Genomic DNA, 19,289 nt, shown 5'->3' on the forward strand with positions numbered 1-19,289 from the left:
CTGAACACATTTTTGAGAGAGAGAGAGAGAGAGAGAGAGAGAGAGAGAGAGAGAGAGAGAGAGAGAGAGAGAGAGAGAGAGAGAGAGAGAGAGAGAGAGTAGTTTGTGTGAACGTCAGGCTTTATTTCATGTGTTAAACCAACCAAAGCCACTTCCCTTTTTTCTCTTTAATGATTCCCTACTTCTGTACTGTTCGTTTAACATTCTCATGCAGAGGGAGAAAGTTTTCTTGGTATAGTTTTTGCATATCTTTTGTTATTTTAATGCCCAGATATTTGAATCCGGTTGTAGACATTTCGAGTGGTAAAACATTGTCCTGTATTTGAAGGGCCAAACCATTGAGGGGAAGGCACTCACTCTTACTGAAGTTCAATTTGGAGCCAGAAAATGTACCGAATCTCTCTAATAAGTTGAAAAACATGGGCAGTGCTTGCGGTGATCATTACCACTTCCTGTTTCAGCTGGCAGTAGCTTAGAGGTGGAGCTGCGCAGCTGATCTTTTCACTATTTTAACTGCTGGAATCTTCACAAACTGCCCTGTAATTCCTAGATTGTTAACACCAGCTTGTCCTCACCAAAGTCCCTTTTCACAGTTTGAACTCCATCTCTAGCTTATCTCGGCCTCACTGGGACTTCTCTTTCCTCTCCACCTCCTCTTGCTCACTGTTTCATGGTTTCTTACACCTCAGCCTCTGTTATTTACGATGCTATCAGTGAGACCATCTTTCATTTGTTTCCCCCCCCCAGGGGCAGGTTAAGGTTAAAACATACCATTCACTGCTTTTCCCTTTCTTTCAGCGCAAAGGAGTATTGATATTATCTGAAATGTTCATTTGGAAGGTACATGTATTTTCGCGGAATCCAGTATAAACAACCTGAAATACCGTGTTAAAAAAGAGCGTTCGGAATGGTCATCTTAATAAAGGGATTCTGTTCAGCAAAAACATGAGAATTGTTCTCAGGCCTTGTGATTTCTGCAGCCGTCACGTTTCACCAATTCACCATCATATAATCATTCATTCCAGCAAAAACATCTTGCTACAACTGAGGACTCGGTTTTAGCTTCTAAGTACTGTTATGTCCACTAGTTTAACAACAGTTTGACCCCTACTGGACACACTGGGGCAAACAACAGCAGTTATTGTTAAAGACGTCATATTATTCAGAATTGACTTCCTAAAGGTTTTCCATCAGTACTGATCGTCCCCATACCTGGAACGACGCCCCAGAAGTGAAGAAAGTGTGTCCTCTCTCCCTGGCTTGTTTCAATTTTTAAAAAGTGTGTTGCTCCAACCAGCCAATCAGAGATCAAACCCTATATAGTGTCATCAGGGGTTTAGCCAATCACAACCGAGGTAGGCTCCTCCCCTTTGACTCCTCCCACAATTAGGCAGTTCTGCTCTGGCACATGCCACCACGAGAGGAAGTACTTCCTCCTCTTCTCATAGATGGGCATGTGCGGGCGGAGCCAGTCCAGCTCACACAGACACAACAGATTCTGAATGCAGCTCCTATGATCCAATATTGAAAATGTAGGAAAACCAAGAAGGAGCTGGAAACTTTGAATACAAGGTTTCTGGACCAGCCAGACCAGGAGGAGGAAGTGAAGATGGAGGAGAAGAGAACTTTTTCTTTTCTTTTTTTTAATCTGCCTTAGTGAGTCTTTCCCCCTCTGGACCGGTGGTTTTGGTCGACAGGCCACATGTTTGTGCAGAACAAACACAATATTAGATTTCATATCTCTGTAAACTCACAGTGAACCACACATCTCTTTAACTCTTTTATCCACCTACATTTTCTTTTCTGTTGTTTGGAAAAGGAAGGAAGAGAAGTACAGATGAAAGCAGAAAAAAAGAAAAGAAAAAAATCTCTTTTTTTTTTGCTGAACAAACTCATCCAACCGGAAGCTGTGAATCATTCCGCAAATGTCTGAAAATCATTTTAGTGTTTCTGAGGGAAGTGACTGCAACTTCAAGAAAGCCCTTAAAGATCTTTAAAGATAAAGGGTTTAAAAAAAGCACAGCGGTGAATTACTTTTCTTTATCTTGTGGTTTCCAGCTTCCCTCTAGTGGCCAACAGTTATATGTTCTGGGACTGAATGAAGAAAGGATCAAGTGTAGTGAACAGACGTTTGTATTTTAAAAATAAAAGAAATTCTGCTGATATGTAATGGGCCATTGCTACATGCAAAAACAGCACAGTGCCTTCATATTAAGAAAGAATGAGTACTTTTGATCTCCTATCTCAATATTATATTGAACTCAAACCGGACTCCAGGTTTTCCCAGGTGGTTTCCATTCCTTCATCTATTTAGCAAATTGTTCAACTATTTGGCAAAGCATTGATTTTTTTTGTAAACAAAAACTCAGCCGGTCCCACATCGTTGCTGGGCAGGAGACTCGGGGGAGACTAACCTCTACTGTGGTTTTTTTTTTTCTTTCTTTTTTTTCTAACAAACAGATCTTCAGAGGTGGGGGCAGTTTCAGTGCAGACTTGGGGATGAAACAGAAAGTAAGAGGGACATTTGAAGAGCAACAGGCTGTTGTGGATAGCGTGGGCGTGGCGAGCAATCGACGGGTGATTGTTGCCAGTGCCCAGCCCGCTTCCAACATAGAACGGTGGGATAGCAAACTGAAAAGGAACGCGTCTGTGGAACGCCCAAGCATCATCAGCCTGTACAACACATTTCTGGGGTGGCGTTGATGCTCTTGATGCACTAATTGCATATTACCGCATCCACATCAGGTCCTCAAAGTGATTTCATTTTGTTAACGTGGTCATTGTGAACAGCTGGTTGTTATATCGGCGTGACAGTGAGTCAATGGGCGTTCCTAGACAGAAGCAGATGGACTTCCTGGCTTTCAGAGCATCCATTACAAAGGCCCTCTGCATGGAAGGGAAAGATCCGACCAGGCCTTCACTGGATGTTGACAGGCAGTTTGAGATAACGAAGCGTCGAGGTCCAGCCGAGGCCATTACGACACAGGAAGTCTGCTAAGATGGTGTGCGGCCACTGGCCATTGGTGGAAAATGGGCGGCACGCTGCAAACTTCCAAATTGTAAGGGCCAGACTATGTACAGATGTGCAACGTTCATCTGTGCCTCAACAAAAACAGCAACTGCTTTTTGGAATTCCACCAGTGACTGAAAAAGTGACAAGCTGAAGTGACTGAAAATAAATACTGAAATGTTTGTGATATCAATCAAATAATCTTCATACCTGAAATGGGAACAGGTGCTTTTTTTTAATTTTTTTTTTATCATAAATGCCTGTTGTTGCTAATTTACAAAATACCTAAATCTATATCTATTTTAAGTGTTATAATCAAATTAACACTCAACTTAATTTAGCATCTACTTGAAAGCAAAACATTTTTTTTCATAACTGGAAATAAATTCAGGCGTCAAGGGTCCTCATTCACAATACATTTAAAGTGAAAATAATTTTTGTGTTTTCATTTCAGAAAAGTTTTGCATTTACATGGCAACGTTCTTGAAATAATCTGTTGTTTACACGACAATGGCAGAGACTGCGTGAAAACGATGCAGTTGGCACGAAAGGCCACAAGTGTAAATCACACACACACACACACACACACACACACACACACACACACACACACACACACACACACACACACACACGCTTGCAGGGAACAAAAAATTAAAAAATTTAAAAAGCGGACATTAGTATGGAGAGATGACCAGGTTGGATTGCTATTCCTGTCATCGTTAATCACTTTCACCCATTCACGTGCCAGCAGAAACTGTTGTCAATCCAGTTGGAGCAGTTTGGGGTCTTGCTCAAGGACACGTTGGCATGTGGAGACAGGAATCAAACCAGATACATTTGGAGCAGCGCTCATTAGTTTAACAGCTCAGTGGATCAAGGATGATTTTACTTGGAGTCGTGCTACATGTTACATGCTGCATGCTACATGCTACATGCTAAAGAGTTCAGGGTTTACACACCAGATGCTGAACATAATTGGACTCGGCCTCAGTCCTTCAGAATACTGTTCAAAGTATTACACATTCTACACATTGCTCTATGCATACTGTAGACATATACTGTAGCTTTCAAGGCTGTTTGAGGTACGCTAGCATCGACGGTGATTCACAGCAAAGCATAGTCTTTCTATTTTAGTACTCATACTTTAAAAAAAGTTCTATTGGTGCACCCCTTGTAGAAAAAAAATCATCATATCAAATTGAGTGGAACTAATAAGTACATCAGGTTACAAAAGTTTATGAGAATTTCTGTCTTTGAATCAACTAAAAATGGGAACAACTTGTTTTCAACATGAAAAAAAAATAAATCATATGTTTCATTTATTAAGAGAAGTGAGAGCAAAATATCCCAAAACATGTTTTCAGTAATATTAAACAGGCGTGGTGGCGTTTTCTCTTCCGCCTCTACGAAGAAGGCGCGCGCTCTGCTCCCGCCTCCTGAGCGCGTTCACGGGGGGAAATAATCCAGCTGTGACAGCGGACGGCTTCACTCACCTTGGGGACCGGCGACGTCACAACACCGCTGCCCGGTAACTCACTCATCGTGCCAAAACAAAAAAAAGCAAAGCACCTCTCCTCGCCATTCGTTTATCTTCTCATCGCGACAGTTTGAGCTCATGTTTGATCGTTTCTTTCTTTTTTTTTTTTTTTTGTTCTCGCAGCGGAGAATCAACTTGTTGGAAAAATACCGAGACGTTAGGACGCGCGCTGACAGGTATGTTCGCTTTACATCTCACCATTCAATCCAGCGTGGGCGGGTACTACGTTCGCGTCTTCAGCTGGAGCGTCGTTAGTTTATCTGTAGGCCATCAGATCGTTTTTTTTACCTTCCGTGATGTCGTTACCGGCAGCGTGACACAACTTGCGAAGTGGACTCGAGGCGGATCACGTCAAGATGATGGCGACATGAAAATCGAACGCACCTCACTGGGACGATGTCCGAGGTTATGTCCTCGATATAAGTCTGAATTTCCAGAGTTTGTGATTATTCCGGTTTTATTTAAATCAGAATTTACCGAGTTTATGATTATTTGGACTTTTTAGTCAGAATTTCTTGTTTTCCTGAATTATTTTTCTACTTAGATCAATTTAGATTAATTTCCCCAATGTTATTTTTCTGCTTCATTTTAGTCAAAATTTCTTGAGGTTTTTTTGTTTTGTTTTTTCATTATTATTATTATTTGTTTTATTTCAGAATATCCTTGAGTTTACAATTTTTGTCTTTTAAGTAAAAAGTTAATGATTTTTTTTGGGGGGGGGGCTTTTCTTTAATAATATCTTGTTTTGGTTTTTTCCGCCTGTGGCATGTTGTGTCAGAAGTTCTTTGAGTTTGTGATTTTTTTTCCTGTTTGTGAAAAATACAAACACACTGTAGTTTTTGCTCACATTTTTCATGAGCTGAACCCAAAGATCCAATACCATTTACTACACAAAACCACAAAAATGTCAATTATATTCGTCTTAGTTTTCATGCCCATGCTTTCGTTTCCATGCAGTTTACGTCTCGTCGGGGTTCAAACGCATCGTCAACAAAAACTATGACGAAAACCTTTCTCTGCTCGAAAGTGTAGTTCGTTCGACAGGGTGGAATAAACGTTCAGTAAGAGGATTCACAAACGAGGTACAGCTTCCTGATGGCGGTTCAGTCTGAGTTCTTTTTTTTTTTTTTGTCATGAAGCCAAGATTATGAAGGCAGAGTTTCTGTTTGGCTGGAGTGCAGCGAGAAAGAGACGCAGCCAAGAAACAATAGGTCATCAGGAGAGAATCGGTATCCAAAACAACGTGAGGGTGAAGAAACAAGGAGCGTGGGAACGCCGTACAGCTGGAGAACGAGTGATTGATGGGGGATTAATAATCCAAACTGAAGCGTCCTCAAAACTGCTTCACTGTGCTGAGGAAGAAAGCATCTAAGCATTTAACTCACTTTATTCATACTGAACCTCAGCTGTACAGGCTCTGGGCTGCAAGGGGTCAAAGGTCATGCTCAGGAAACCAACGTTGTAACCAGAGGGATTCAAACCTCTAAGGTCAAACATGAGGTCCGTGGGCCAAAACCGGCAAACCAGGGGCTCGAATCTGGACGGCGGAACGACATTTTTCCTTTTTCACACAAAGTCAGTCGCTCCGTATGATTAATACGCTCTCTCTGTTTCTTTCTTTTGATTTTTTTTTTTAAGGTACATTTTAATAATTTGCCAATATTTAGATTAATATGCTGTTACTTACAACATGTATTTATAATTAGTTTTTTTTAAATCTCACACTCCTATACTAGAGCAGCCAGTGGATCCACACACTGACCACCTGCCGTACAAAATGTCTGTACGCCACTGAATATCATGTTTTTGTCCATATTAGTATGACAGACCGACGGCAGGTCAACAAAGGGGAGGACCACCACTTGTTTTTTTCCACTTAAAGCACTGGTCTTTAGTGTCCGTTTACCTCTGAGACTGAAAATGCAACTTTTTGAAAACAGCTCCAAGGTGGACCTTTTAGAAAAATACTTGGACTCTGTCGTCAGGCAAAAGTGAGACTTGGTGGCAACGCTCTGGGAAACGCCGCTACTGCACACGTGCGCCACAGTTCTTCTGCACATGCTCAGTAGGTAAACGATGACAATAACTTTTCTCTCCAGAGTGTCAAGACTTTGGTGAACTCTCGCACTTTATGGAACTCTGCAAAGTTCTAGAACCTTGCGACCAATTCCGGACCCCTCAAGAACCACCTGGAGAAATCCTGTAGCCTTTGACAAACATTGAGAAATCTGACCTGTTCTGGAACCTTGGGGCAGAAGTTCCAGAACTTTCAGACGTTCTGGAAACGGTTGGTCTGTGACGATGTGTGTTGTGCTTCCTGACAGAATGACCTTTGTGTGTTTGTACCGCAGAGTTTCCTGATGGCCGACAGACGCGCTCTTATTAAATGTCTTGGTTCATACAATGATTCCATCTACTTCAAAGGTAAAAGCCCTGTGTTCAGGGTAGGGTGGGGGGTTTGTTCAGTTGTGTATACATATAAAAATGGAAACACAGAACTCAACATATGTAAAGTATTGCTGCATTAAGTTAGGGTTTATCGGTTTCTTTCATTCATGTTCTGCGTTTCCTGTTTTGCACGGGAACCGGGGGAACCTTCTCGTCTGGCGGCACGGCACCACCTTTAAAGAACATACAGGTTCGTAAGACGATGCTTCACTTTTGGCTTTGTTCACGCGACGGCGACTTCGAGTGAAATCGGCAAACTGTTGCATTTTAACTTGTAAAATGCAACTTTTTGAAAACACTCCCCAACTCTTGTCGTCGTGTTCGATTGATGAAAAACGACTCCTGTTGTTAACGTTTGTAGAGCACCGCTCTCTGCGCACGCGTGCGTGTTTCCCTCACAACAGCACCAACTAGTGGCTCAACATGAACACTACGTAGTTTTCACTGTTTTGGACACAAAAAAATGACGCGTTTCAAACGTTGAGTAGATGTTTCAGCTTCGTTGAGCGTTAAAACAAGACGTGGAGGCGTTCCAGTGTCGGGCGGCGCTTGGGGCTAACTGGAGGTTTCTGTTTTCCTTCTTTCTTTCTGGGTTCCAGAGTTGGATGCAGATTCTTTCACCTTTTCCCGGCTGGAGGCGAGACACCTGTGTTACAGCCGAGAGAACCAATTCCTCATCCTGAATACTGCAGGACAATTGGAGATCAAGAACCTGACCACAGTGGAGCTGCTCCATCCCGGTAGAGCAGCCGTCGTCTTCGCTTATACGTAGAAATGTTTTGTCTGCATCGTCTTTAATCTGTCATTTCAGCGGTTTTTACCGTCATTTTACTTTTAATTTTCGAGCTGTTATTCGCTCGTTTCTTCTAACTGTCGCCACTAAGCGGTCGAGACGTCTTGGATGCAGAAAAATGAAAATAAGCTGATGTGTTAAAAAAATGAAAGTATTTTTAATTTCCGAGTCGGGTTGAGAAATGTGGGGGGGGGGGGGATTCCACAGAAAGTGGGAGTACTGTATCTGTGTGAACAATGACCAGTGGTCTTCTGGTTCCTCCCCCAGAGAGCAAGTTCAACATTATGATTTACAAAGACTCGTCCAAGGGGCCGAGGCGGGGGCGGCCGGTCATACTGTACGCCAACAGCAACCAAAAGAAGATGGTGGTTTGTTGCAGCAACTCTGAAATCCAGACGGAAGAAATGGTGAGTTGAGAGAGAGAGAGAGAGAGAACGAGAGAGAGAGAGAGAGAGAGAGCTGCTGCTGTAGTACCAGAGGTGAACTACACTATGATGAAAGATTCCGGCTTTAACAGAGTTCAAGGCGATGTCGGTCATATCGGGCAGCTTGAGGCACAGGAACGTTCCGAGTACTCCCCATCATTGCCTCCTGTTCCCCCGATGTCAAGCAGCTCTAGTGTCTGCAAAGCTGATATATTGGATTTTATTTGATAAAAGTCCGGCCTCCTTATTGCGAAGCATGGTGGAGGCATCATCATGCTGCCCGGCTGCCACTGGAGTTATAAAATCTAATCTAGCTGCCAGGACTTCGGGGGAACTCAAAGACACTTTTATCAGCAAAGTGAGCGCAATTTCTAACTTCTGAATAGATTGTTACTTTTTAATTATTATTGCCAGTTTTATTGACACTATTTATGAATAAACTACATCAATGAGAAAAGCTTTTTTGCATTGAGCACATAAAACATGAACCCGTTTTATAACGTGTTTTTTATAACCTGGAGTCTATTTCTTGCAGCAATAAGCAGAAATATTTATCCACTTTAAAAGTAGTGAAACGTGCGTCCAGCTTTATAAAGTGTATCTGCCGTGTTCCCCGGAGGACCTATATTCTGTTCTCCAGAGAACCAACATCCATTATTCCTCACGCTCCAGTGATGAGCCAGGATCCGTAAATCAGTATTTATTAAGATTCTTTTACAGTGAATTAAGATTCCTGCACTTTATTCTAATCTGCCTTTAAAAAGAAAAATTACAATTACGTACTGTTAATTGTTTAAAAAAGATTTTTCAATGTTTTAAATCTGTGGATGCGATGCGTGCTGCGAACCTCTTGGCTTGTAAAGGATCTCTATCTCAATTTTTTTCTTTTCCTGGTTTAAATGAAAGATGGTGGTCACGGTTCGTCCCTCCCTCTCTCTCTCTCTCTCTCTCTCTCTCTCTCTCTCTCTCCCTGCAGGATCCGCCGCTGCACATCGATGAGGGGGAGCACAGGGCTCTGTTCTACCTGGTCAGCTTGTCCCCGTCCTGCACCTACATGTTCGAGTCCACCGTCCACCGCAACAAGTTCCTGGCGTTCGAGCGCGAGAACGGCACGCTCAAGCTGGTGCTGCGTGAAAAACGGGATGAGGTGGACGAGCGCTGCAATATTTCTCTGGGTCCAAGATAGATGCCCCCGGGAGTCAGATTCTAATGCCGACTCGCCTGAAAGCAAACCTGACCATTAAAAAGCACAACAAAACAAAACAAAACACAAGGAAGCAGAACACACTGTTGAATTTATTTAAAGATAAATATCGTAGTTTTTGGACTATAAGAAGAGAGGAAGACTCATTGATATCTAGTCTGGACTTTACATATCACGGTTGCTTGTAGCTACCCATTAGCCACGAGCTAACTAGCCTAAACACCATGAGCTAACTAGCCTAGCCACCATGGGCTAAAGAGGCGAGACATCCTCTTTCCGTCCTGGACCAATCAATGAGCTGTGTTTCTTCTTTACTTCATGTCTAGTCTGTTACTTTCAGGCGACAGCGCCTCCAAACCAGCAGCTGGTGTAACTGCAGGAGGTTTGATCGAGAGTGTGACTAAAGTAATGTAATTAAATCCTTAAACTGTTAAACTCCGGCTCAGGAGGAACTTTCTTTGCTCCAGCACGGTGTCAAGTTACTTCCGTTTACAAGAGGAGGCGGAATGCCATATGTTAGTTCCCACTTCAGAATCAAAGTACCAAAGCGGGTACATGCAATACGAAACAATAACTTAAAAAATAAAGTAAATCGTTTGATCGAACTCTCAAATAAGCAAATGATTAACCTGTGTAACTACGTAAGTGCACATTTAAATTTTTCATCCTTGTCACAACAGGAAGAAAAGCAGAAACGGTAAATTCGGCCGTCTGAGCGTCATTTCCAAGTTTCACTTACAGCGTCAATAACAAAACTAAAATACTTTATCTTCCAGGTCAGTAATATTAAGCGTAACACTTCAGCCCCACGTAAGCTAATCCTAATGACACAATATTAATTTTAAATGAAGTGTGTGCTCTTTAGGACTTTTTTTGCTTTTCGTTAATCGGATAAATTAACAGTTCTCATTTGCAATTCCTTTAGTTTTGGAAAAATGTTCCTCATTTGCTGTTTTTTGCACCAGCGCAACAGTTATACTGAACATTTATAGAATATTAAACTCCCTGCATGTTTGAAATAGTTTGTGTTAAATCTTCATATACTAAAGTCGATTTATATACCTGTGTGTGTAACGTGTTCATCCACTTTTTTCCCCTGAAATGTCTTTGAAATTTCATCCATCCAAAAGATTGTTTTTATTTTTTTTATATAGTTTTGGCATGTAAAGCTTCTATACTCCTCAAGAGACAAACCCTCCCCATAGTAGTAAAACATTCCTGCCATCAAAAACTCTGAAAATGCATTTTTAATTCTGATTCTGATTATGAACATTTAACTCAGAATTCGGACTATTTTTCAACATTTTGATTTGTATCTCAGCGATTTGGCTTTTTCATTTCTCACTTTAATCACAGAATTGATCGTTCTTGTGACTTTATACCCAGGATTTCAATTAAAAATATTTTTTAAGACTTCATTTTGTTATTTCTTTCACAAACAAGTGTTTTGTTTGCCGTTAACGTTTCCATTTCCCACACAATGTTGAAACCTGACAAAAAAAGCCTTGTTAAAAACAAAAAGTGAAATAAAAACCTTTTGCTCCATTGTGACGGTTGTAATATTTGCACGGCACGATAATGAATGACTCCTTTACTTCTTCTCGGGGGGAAAAAGACATCTTGTGCATTTCTACTAATTTTTTTCATATAGATTATTTAAACTGTCAGATTTTAATCCAGCCAAATGGTCAAATCCAGAAATGTCCAGACAGCTTTCACGGTTTGTCTCTGCACGACACAAAATAGATTTGACATGAAGTCAGATGTATTAAATTGAAGGAATTACGACACGCCAATTCATTAAAAATCCCAGTGTTTTATCTCTGTACTGCCTTGGAGCCCGTTTAAAACATCCTTCTCATTTACACACCAATATGTTAAAACAACTCATCACATCATAACTGGACAAAATCACTGGATTCCAGTAAATGCTTGTGTAACTGAGGCCCCGTTTCCACGGCAACAGCGCTTGGAGCCAATGAAATTTTTTTGGGGGGGGAAACTTCTCAAGGTGCAACGTTTGGGAAAACACCGTTCCCGTGTACGCCGCTACCGAACACGCGACAAAACCGGCAGCGCCCACTAGTGGCGCAACATGCGAACTACATCGTTTTCAGCGTTTGTTGCCGCGTGAACGCAAAAAACATGCGTATTATCTCAAAATGTTGTGGTGTAAATGAGTGGATCTAAAGCAGGGGTGTCAAACTGATTTTAGTTGAGGGGCCACATCCAACCTTACCTGACCTCTGGAGGGTCGAACAAGTCAAACATATATTAAACTGCAGATCTGGACAAATGTCAAAGTCTTTCCTGCTTTAAATCCTTTTGTAACTGCAATAATTTGCCAGTCTATTCTGAAATATACATATTAAAGTTAATCAGATATTATATTTGAAAAAGAAAAAAAAAACAATATCTGTATCTGGATATCATATTTTTATTCAGGATTAAAACAATTTGTCATCTGGAAATTGTTTTTGAGTTTACGTGTCTAAAGTATCACGACACAAATTGGACACCTTTATTGTGAAAGGTGTTGCGTTGTGTGACCTCCACAGATGCATTAATTAATTCTGACCAAGGGCGGTTTTGAATGTCACTTTTGCCAATCTAGTGTTTTTAGATCAGCCTCTGTCAGTTTTCATATTTATACTTAAAAAAAAAAAAAAAAATCACATGGTGGGCCAGATTAGATCCTCTGGCGGGCCGGTTCTGGCCCCCGGGCCGCATGTTTGACACCCCTGATCTAAAGGGTACGTATATTTTTCCACTTTAAAAAAAAAAAGTGGGCAATCGATGTTCTGTAAAAAAATTAATTATGAAAGTCTGAACTCAACCTTTTTTTAATCTATTGTCATGTACAGGGGTGAAATGCAAATAAATGTGACCTGTGAACATTTACAGGCCTTGTAGCAACTAATATCGTCTTAAAGGGCCAGTTTCATAATTTTTGGTATTGAAAAAAAAAGCTTGTGACTCATCCACTACAACTATTACATAAACCCTTTCAACAAATGCAGCAAGATATGCGTCGTCACCATTTTGGCTGCAGTTTTTACATTTTCGGCACCTCCTTCAGCCGTCTCCTCTGCTCGGGGGAACTGAATTTACCGCTTTAGAAATCAAACTGAACTGATCCTCGTCTGTAGCAGTTTATTACATCAGACAAAAAGCCCGTTTACAATCCCACTGAAAGCATTTCAACATCAGGTACGACAGATATTTCCTTTAAATAAGTGGACACACGTCTCATTTTCCCCACAGTTATCAGTCCCGGTGTGATTTTTTTTTTTTTTAAACGATTGGACACAAACAGCTGAGCGTGTGAGCGGCGAAGGTGAAGCGACGACGGGGGTCCAGAGGTCGAGTGGCTGAGACGCCTCGTCATCGTCAGCGGCGGTGGCTCCGTTCTCCTTCCGGGTGTTTCTGGCACGAGGGTCCATTCGGCTTCACGGAGAAACCAGCCACGGGAACGTGAAGCGACCGCGGAGGCCCCGCGACTTCGCTTTATAGTCCGAACGTCGCCACGACAGACCCGGACGGCCCCTCTAAGCCTTCGACGGCAATGGCAATTACGCGGAAGTGAATTAACAGAATATTGTCCAAAAATGGTATATTTATAAGAATTTACAAAGAAACACCATAGATTTTTTCGCCCTCCTTTTCTTGTGGTTTCTCCGGAGCGTCACTGTCCCGCTCACTTGCTCCAGAGCAGAGCCACGGCTTTGCAGATGCCCACGTCGCTGTAGTTGAAGTAGCAGAGGCCGGCGAACGTCACCGTGGAGAGGAGGAAGAGACCCGCGTTGGCCATCTTGATCTTCGCGTCCCCGTGGACGTAATCCGTTAACACCTGCCCGATGCCCCTGTCACGCATCGCGGAAGAAACAAGCACAGAAGACACGTCAGGGCGATTTCTTCGGGGGTGTTAAAAGCCTGGAGCCCCGGACGTGTGGGAAGACGACTTCCTTTATTGTGGGTCACATCAGGAAGCTTGAAAACTGGTTTCTACCTTCAAGCCAACGCTTTTTAATTGAGTCAGAAGCTGCCGACGAATGACGTCACATGATTCGCCACGTTGCATCGGGGAGCTTTTAGCGAGTGTGGAGACGAGTGCCACCACGCCACTATGAACTCGGCTCAACACGAGGACTCAGGACATGTAGTACACATGCCAGGCCTTTAGGGGCGCTGTGACTCACCAACCACAACAAAAACGCAGAGGATAGCATACATAGAAATTTACAAGTAGATTTCTGCTCATAAACCTGTAAATACCTCTAGTTCTATAGGTCTATGGTCCTGCTCCTCCTAGCGTCAGTAGCTTCTGCAGCTTGTTGTGGTTATTTGATGACATCACGGACAGCGGTGGGGGGAGGGGGAGGCCATTACCTCATCTTTTTTTCCACAGATGATCGTCTTTGCCGTCCACACCCCCAGGGGGTTGGACGGTACGAGCCGTGGTTTTAGAATTTCCCCACTCTAGGACCCGTGTTAAAAAAAAACCCTGTTTTCACACTTCTTAAAACCGCCTCATGTGGACGACAAGGTCAGAAACAGCGGGTTTAGGTGAACCGGGTTCCTGGTGTGGACGGACCCCTAATTCCCAGAGCGCTGGCCGGATGAAGGAATGCGAGAAATTCCTTCCAGCTCCCAAATCCTATCAGACTCATCACAAAAGAGGAAACCCTCCAGTTGACTCGTACCTCAACCCGCGGCCGGGCTGACCCCGTGGTGGCGGCGGCGTTCGATTCACTGAAGAGGATCCGTGGCGACCCGGAGATCCCTTCCCGCCCCGAAAGCTGCTTATGCAGACTTATGACTGGGATTAGCGGCGAAGCCGTGCCGCGGCGCTCCGTCTGTGCTTTGACTGACCGGAGCACATCGCTGTGACGCTGAGCTGGAACCACCTGCACGAGTCTGCAAACAGCAGTCTGAGGCGGCGCCGCCGCCGCCATGGGGTTTCACTGGGTCCTCGTACTGCCAGGAGACGTTGTGATTGCGACCAAATAACTCAACTTTCAATCCAGATCTGACGAAGAAGAAGACGAAGGCGACATTTTTTTCTTGAATATCTTAAAAATTGGCCAAAATTATTGACTTTCAGTCGTCATCAGCTCATCTTTATTCCTCTTTCTCAAACCTAAATAGATGAAGCTTGTGCCGATAAGCTCGCTGCATGAAGGAGAAGTCAAACACCTCATGAAGCGGTGAAATGTCGATTAAAGTTCTGCGCTCTACTTGCTCGTTTCTCACCAAACCTTCAGTTTGTTGCTGTATATCGATGGTGGCTCTTTTACAAAGCGCTCTACCACCGGCACTTCCGTTGTGTCGTTGAAACACTGAGGCAGAGGCGATGTTCTGACCGAAAAAAAAACACAATCAGAAGGTTACGGGGTGAAAAGATACATGATCGTGAGTGGCGGGGAGTCACTGACGTGGAGTGTGTGGTTCCATAAGTAGGGCACAGGGGAAAGAAAAAAACAAAAAACCCCTGTGGTTTAGAGAGGGGAGATCACGCACGCACGCGCTCTTCCGTGTGCGTTCTTCTCGGCTCTTCCTATCATTGTGAAGCAGAATTCACCAAGCGTTGGTTTGTTCACCCACTAATAGGGAACGTGAGCTGGGATTAGAACGTCGTGAGACAGGTTAGTTTTACCCTACTGATGATGTGTTGTTGCAATAGTAATTGCGCACACACACACACACACACACACACACACACACACACACACACACACACACACACACACACACACACACACACACACACACACACACACACACACACACACACACACACACACACACACACACACACACACACACACACCTTGGGAGTCGTGTTCAATGCTCACCAGTGGCCGTGCAGGGTGAGGGCGGCAGCCAGGGAGTAGTCCACCACGGGGCTGGGGTGGAAGTATGCGGCGGGGCCCAGGGCCAGCAGCGCGATGCTCAGCACGCGCTCTGCCGTCCAGTGCAGCGACGCCGCTTTGGACTCGGAGCCCGCTGCAGGGAAACGACAGGAAGGCATGAAGGAGAAAGTGGCTTTTTGCTTCTTTTTTTTTTAAATCAATGAGCGTCAAAAAATGACCGCAGACCTCAGATACATTGTCAAAAGTGCAACTTTATTGCCGTGCTGGTGCTCAAGAGTTAAAATGCATATAAACAATCCCAGAGTAAAAAGTAAACGAGGCTCAGTCGTTTCAACAAATTCAAAAGCGTTTCTGCTCCAAATTTGATAAATGGATTCGATGGATTTTCCAGTCCGAGTAGAAGACTCGCCAGGTTTGCGTCGAGGATGTTTTACAGAGTACGAGTCCTGCAGTATTGGACCAAGTACTGGTAACCAGGCATCCAGGATAACTATCAAGGGAAAAAAAACAATATAAATGGAATAAAACACAGGACCGAGAACATTTATGAGAAATGTCCTCCACCTTTCCACCGTTATAAATATGACACACAGCGGTAGTACATAGTAGTATTAGCCAGTAGATGGACAACAACAGAGCGTCGTGCCTCCCGTGTTCTCCTGATACCTGGTACTTTCATATCCGGCAGTCACTGGAGTAACAACCTAACTGGGTCGTCCTCGTATACGAATGTCTGTGTTCTCCCACTGTTAGTTCGCAGTATAGTTTTGTGCACACGCGTGTGTGTGTGGTACAAAAACATCACCCACTAGTGGCCAAACTTGAAAACGACATCGTTTTAAAGTGTTTTCTACCATTTCCGTTTAAAACCGACATCGTTTTCAAAAATGTTGTAAAAGTGTGTCAAAAAGCGGCGTCAACAAGGCCAGAGTGTGGTCAGTCAGCGAAACGAGCTGGGTGGTGGAGGAGCGGCTGCCTGCGGCCCCGTCGCCCCGCTCTGGAGGCGCACGTCTAAATGTGGGTCAGAATGCAGCTGCGTGCTTGTGGCCACCGACCGTGGAGCGCCTGCGACGAGTGGATCCTCGCCGTCAGCAGGAACGGCTGCTCCTGGGGTTTGAGCGGTACGGCCAGCGGCCTGGCCAGCACAGAGCTTTGGCAGAAGAGAGCTGAGGAGGAGGAGGAGGAGGAGGAGGAGGAGGAGGAGGAGGAGGAGAGTCGGACAGTCAGTTGCATGCATCATCATCAAATCAACACGTTGCATTTTTTTCATGTTCTATACGCAGCCCTGATGAAAAGCAACTGTCAAACACAAAAAACGAACAAGTCTGAAAACGCAAAAAAACTCCGTATCTTTACACGCAAACAGCCGCGATCAGAGCCACTAAATAAAAATACACAACTTTTTGAAAACCCTCCACCTCCATCACTGTGTAGATCAGTGTTTTTCAACCACTGTGCCGCGGCACACTGGTGTTCCGCGGGAAATTATCCAATTTCACATTTTTTTCAAAAAAATCATTTGCTCTCACAGCCGACAGTGTGTTGAAGAGTAATCATGCACAAATACTCTTCGCCAATAGATGGCAGCACAGAACTTTGCCGGTGAAATCGAAACTGAAATCGTCAGTCTGGTTAATCACCACCACCTGCTGATCCCATCTTGTATCAAAGTACTGTGTCAGTGACAGTGATGGAGAAGTTTTTGAAAAGGAAGAACGTTAACCAGGATATCAGCTCTGTGTTCATCCATCAGGTCCAGGTTTCACACTGAGGGGGTACAAATTAAAAATAGAAATTGGGAAATACTCTTTTCTGTATTTACTTGATTCCTGCTGATAAAACGTTGGTGAGATTGACTTCATATTGTTAATAGAGGCTACAGAGTTTCACATTTTAACATTTTTGGGTGGTGGTGTGACTCCAGATTTTTCCAAACAAAAAAGTGTGCCTTGGCTCAAAAAGGTTGGTGTAGACGACGGTGGAATCGCTGCTGCTGCACCACGGCGGTAGGAAACAGTTACTTCTTCTCGTAAACACCAGTAGAAGGACAATAACAACAACGTCTTCCTCCAGAGTGTCGCGACTCCCGCTAAATATTCCCCTAGGACCCGGCGGTTTTAGAATACAGTCACTGGAACGACAATCCAACTTGGTCGCCTGTGTTCATTTTCAACAGTTTCAGTGTTTCCACCGTCGCCTGAGAGACCCAGCGTTTACAAAAAAAAATCTAGTTTTCGCTCGTTCCCACAGGGCGTTTTTTTTTTAAAGGTTCCACCTTCGTGGCCGTTCTCAAAAAGTTGCGTTTTCAGTGGCTCCAAGCAGCGTTGACGTGTAACCGGACACTCAAACCACAACGCAAGTTTTATGTTTTCAGTTGAAATTGTTCTTTTCTTTCCTCGACGGCACTGCAGGACGGAATGTCTCCAAATACACATTAACATACATCCAACACATTCTAGCAAATGAATAAATTAAGGCAGAACAGTTGTTTTTTTGTTTTTTTTAATAGATGTTCATAATAAGTAGCAGAAACTATGATGAGCCTCTTTTTCCTTTTTGCAAAACAAGTCAACGTGTGAAAAGGAGGCTGGAGGATTCACTGTCTGTGAAGAACAAGACGGTGTCCATTACTCTAAATAAATACTTTTTTTGCACTAAAGCATTTGGAGTTGTGAATGTTTGTGTGTCACTGTGCAGTCATTTCACTGGTCTGACCCCCTTTAGCTTCTCACGCAACTAAAGAGTTTGACAAAGTTCCTGTAAAACCTACAACCAGTTTTTTTTATTGTTTGTTTTTTTTAATGCAGGTGACTTTTCTTCACCATTTTTCTGGCAAATGCACATGTTTATTTTGTACGGCTGGTGATTAAAAACCCTCCAGGGTCATTTAAGTAGGTTGGGCCAAATATATATATATATACACATATATATATTTCTGAGTCTAATTTGTTGGTAAAACGTCTTGGTTTTCAGAGGAGACAAAGCAGAGTTGTTCAGAAACACACACCCAGTGCTATAATAAACTATAATAGTAAACACTGGGCAGGAACCACGAGGAAGGGGGCGCTCGTGAGCGGACTTATCCTGATTTGAACCCTTGGCAATGAGCTCCTCAGGCGGGTCAAATTACACGCAGAGTCCCGGCTTTATAACGAAACGACGCGTCTGAAAGCTTCCGACCTGTACGAGCACGTTAAAGCACAAAAACACGAACTTTCTGGGCGACTTTTTTGTTAATGAACATATGAGCCTGTCGCCGGCACAATAACGTTGGGAGGAGTGACGTCATCCTGAGGGCGCGTGCAGACCGAAGGCTGTGGCAGGAGAAACGAGCATTAATATGAGCTAAAAGCTAACACGGAGCTGGCAGGCGGCCACGGCGGACCGACACGGAGTCAACAGCCGGATAACAGACGGCCACTGGCGGACCCACACACAGGCTTCAGCTCCGGCGGTGAACTTGAAAAGTGCTGTCGGACGTCACCTGTTCGAGCAACCGCTGTCACACCGCCGAGCCCACCTGGTCACACCGCCGCTCGGAGACGAGCTGTGGGTGTTCATAAAAGTCACAGACAGCCATAAGAAACACCTTTACTCACGGTTAACTCCTCTGCGACACACAGAACTCAACCGGACGATAGCCGCCATGATGAACAACCAACCAAGGTCACTACAGTAACCCGGATGGAGTTTTTGCGTCAGAGCTGGCAGTGTTACGGCGGCATTTGCGTCGCTGTTTTGTCGGCATCGCAGCCATCTTGGATGGGTCTCCGCGTCAACTGCGCATTCATTCTTAAAGGATATATATAAAATTGAATTGAATTGAGTAGAAAAAAACGACTAAACTATCACTACGTGCACTTGAAAGTTTGACAGCACGAAGAGTATTTTCTGAAAGGATGTGTATACTTTAATGTAAATAAGGAAAAGGCTCCTTTCAGACGTGAACCACCGCCGTGTGCGTCCCACGTTACGTCACTTCGGCGCGCTGACTTC

General features: G+C 43.7%; 2 protein-coding genes across 2 annotated transcripts; one reads left to right on the forward strand and one right to left on the reverse strand.

Annotated features, from left to right (window-relative positions):
• Nucleotides 1–4,477: 4,477 nt before the first annotated feature.
• On the forward strand, nt 4,478–10,956 carry LOC308140208 (interleukin-18-like). Its single transcript, XM_080509893.1, has 6 exons — nt 4,478–4,541; nt 4,674–4,726; nt 6,902–6,985; nt 7,600–7,738; nt 8,059–8,198; nt 9,193–10,956. The coding sequence occupies exons 3-6, from the start codon at nt 6,911–6,913 to the stop codon at nt 9,400–9,402; spliced, it is 564 nt and encodes a 187-aa protein (XP_080366019.1). The 5' UTR covers nt 4,478–4,541; nt 4,674–4,726; nt 6,902–6,910; the 3' UTR covers nt 9,403–10,956.
• Nucleotides 10,957–12,559: 1,603 nt separating this feature from the next.
• Nucleotides 12,560–18,961, reverse strand: sdhdb (succinate dehydrogenase complex, subunit D, integral membrane protein b). Its single transcript, XM_080508461.1, has 4 exons — nt 18,893–18,961; nt 16,349–16,459; nt 15,276–15,426; nt 12,560–13,283 (listed from the first exon to the last, which is right to left on the reverse strand). Exons 1-4 carry the CDS (start codon nt 18,939–18,941, stop codon nt 13,118–13,120), a joined length of 477 nt encoding a protein of 158 aa, XP_080364587.1. The 5' UTR covers nt 18,942–18,961; the 3' UTR covers nt 12,560–13,117.
• Nucleotides 18,962–19,289: the final 328 nt, after the last annotated feature.

This window comes from Blennius ocellaris (assembly GCF_963422515.1).
Source record: "Blennius ocellaris genome assembly, chromosome: 2".
NCBI lineage: Eukaryota > Metazoa > Chordata > Actinopteri > Blenniiformes > Blenniidae > Blennius > Blennius ocellaris.

What these genes read in the sequence shown, in the direction of transcription:
- LOC308140208 (XM_080509893.1), top strand. Translation starts at nt 6,911, where the DNA reads ATGGCCGACAGACGCGCTCTTATTAAATGTCTTGGTTCATACAATGAT. An exon ending in ACTTCAAAGGTAAAAGCCCT is followed by an intron (nt 6,986 to 7,599) that starts GTGTTCAGGGTA and finishes TGGGTTCCAGAG; the next exon opens with TTGGATGCAGATTCTTTCAC. An exon ending in AGTGGAGCTGCTCCATCCCG is followed by an intron (nt 7,739 to 8,058) that starts GTAGAGCAGCCG and finishes TTCCTCCCCCAG; the next exon opens with AGAGCAAGTTCAACATTATG.
- sdhdb (XM_080508461.1), bottom strand. Translation starts at nt 18,941, where the DNA reads ATGGCGGCTATCGTCCGGTTGAGTTCTGTGTGTCGCAGAGGAGTTAAC. An exon ending in CTCGTCGCAGGCGCTCCACG is followed by an intron (nt 15,427 to 16,348) that starts GTCGGTGGCCAC and finishes GTTTCCCTGCAG; the next exon opens with CGGGCTCCGAGTCCAAAGCG. An exon ending in CTCACCCTGCACGGCCACTG is followed by an intron (nt 13,284 to 15,275) that starts GTGAGCATTGAA and finishes GATGCGTGACAG; the next exon opens with GGGCATCGGGCAGGTGTTAA.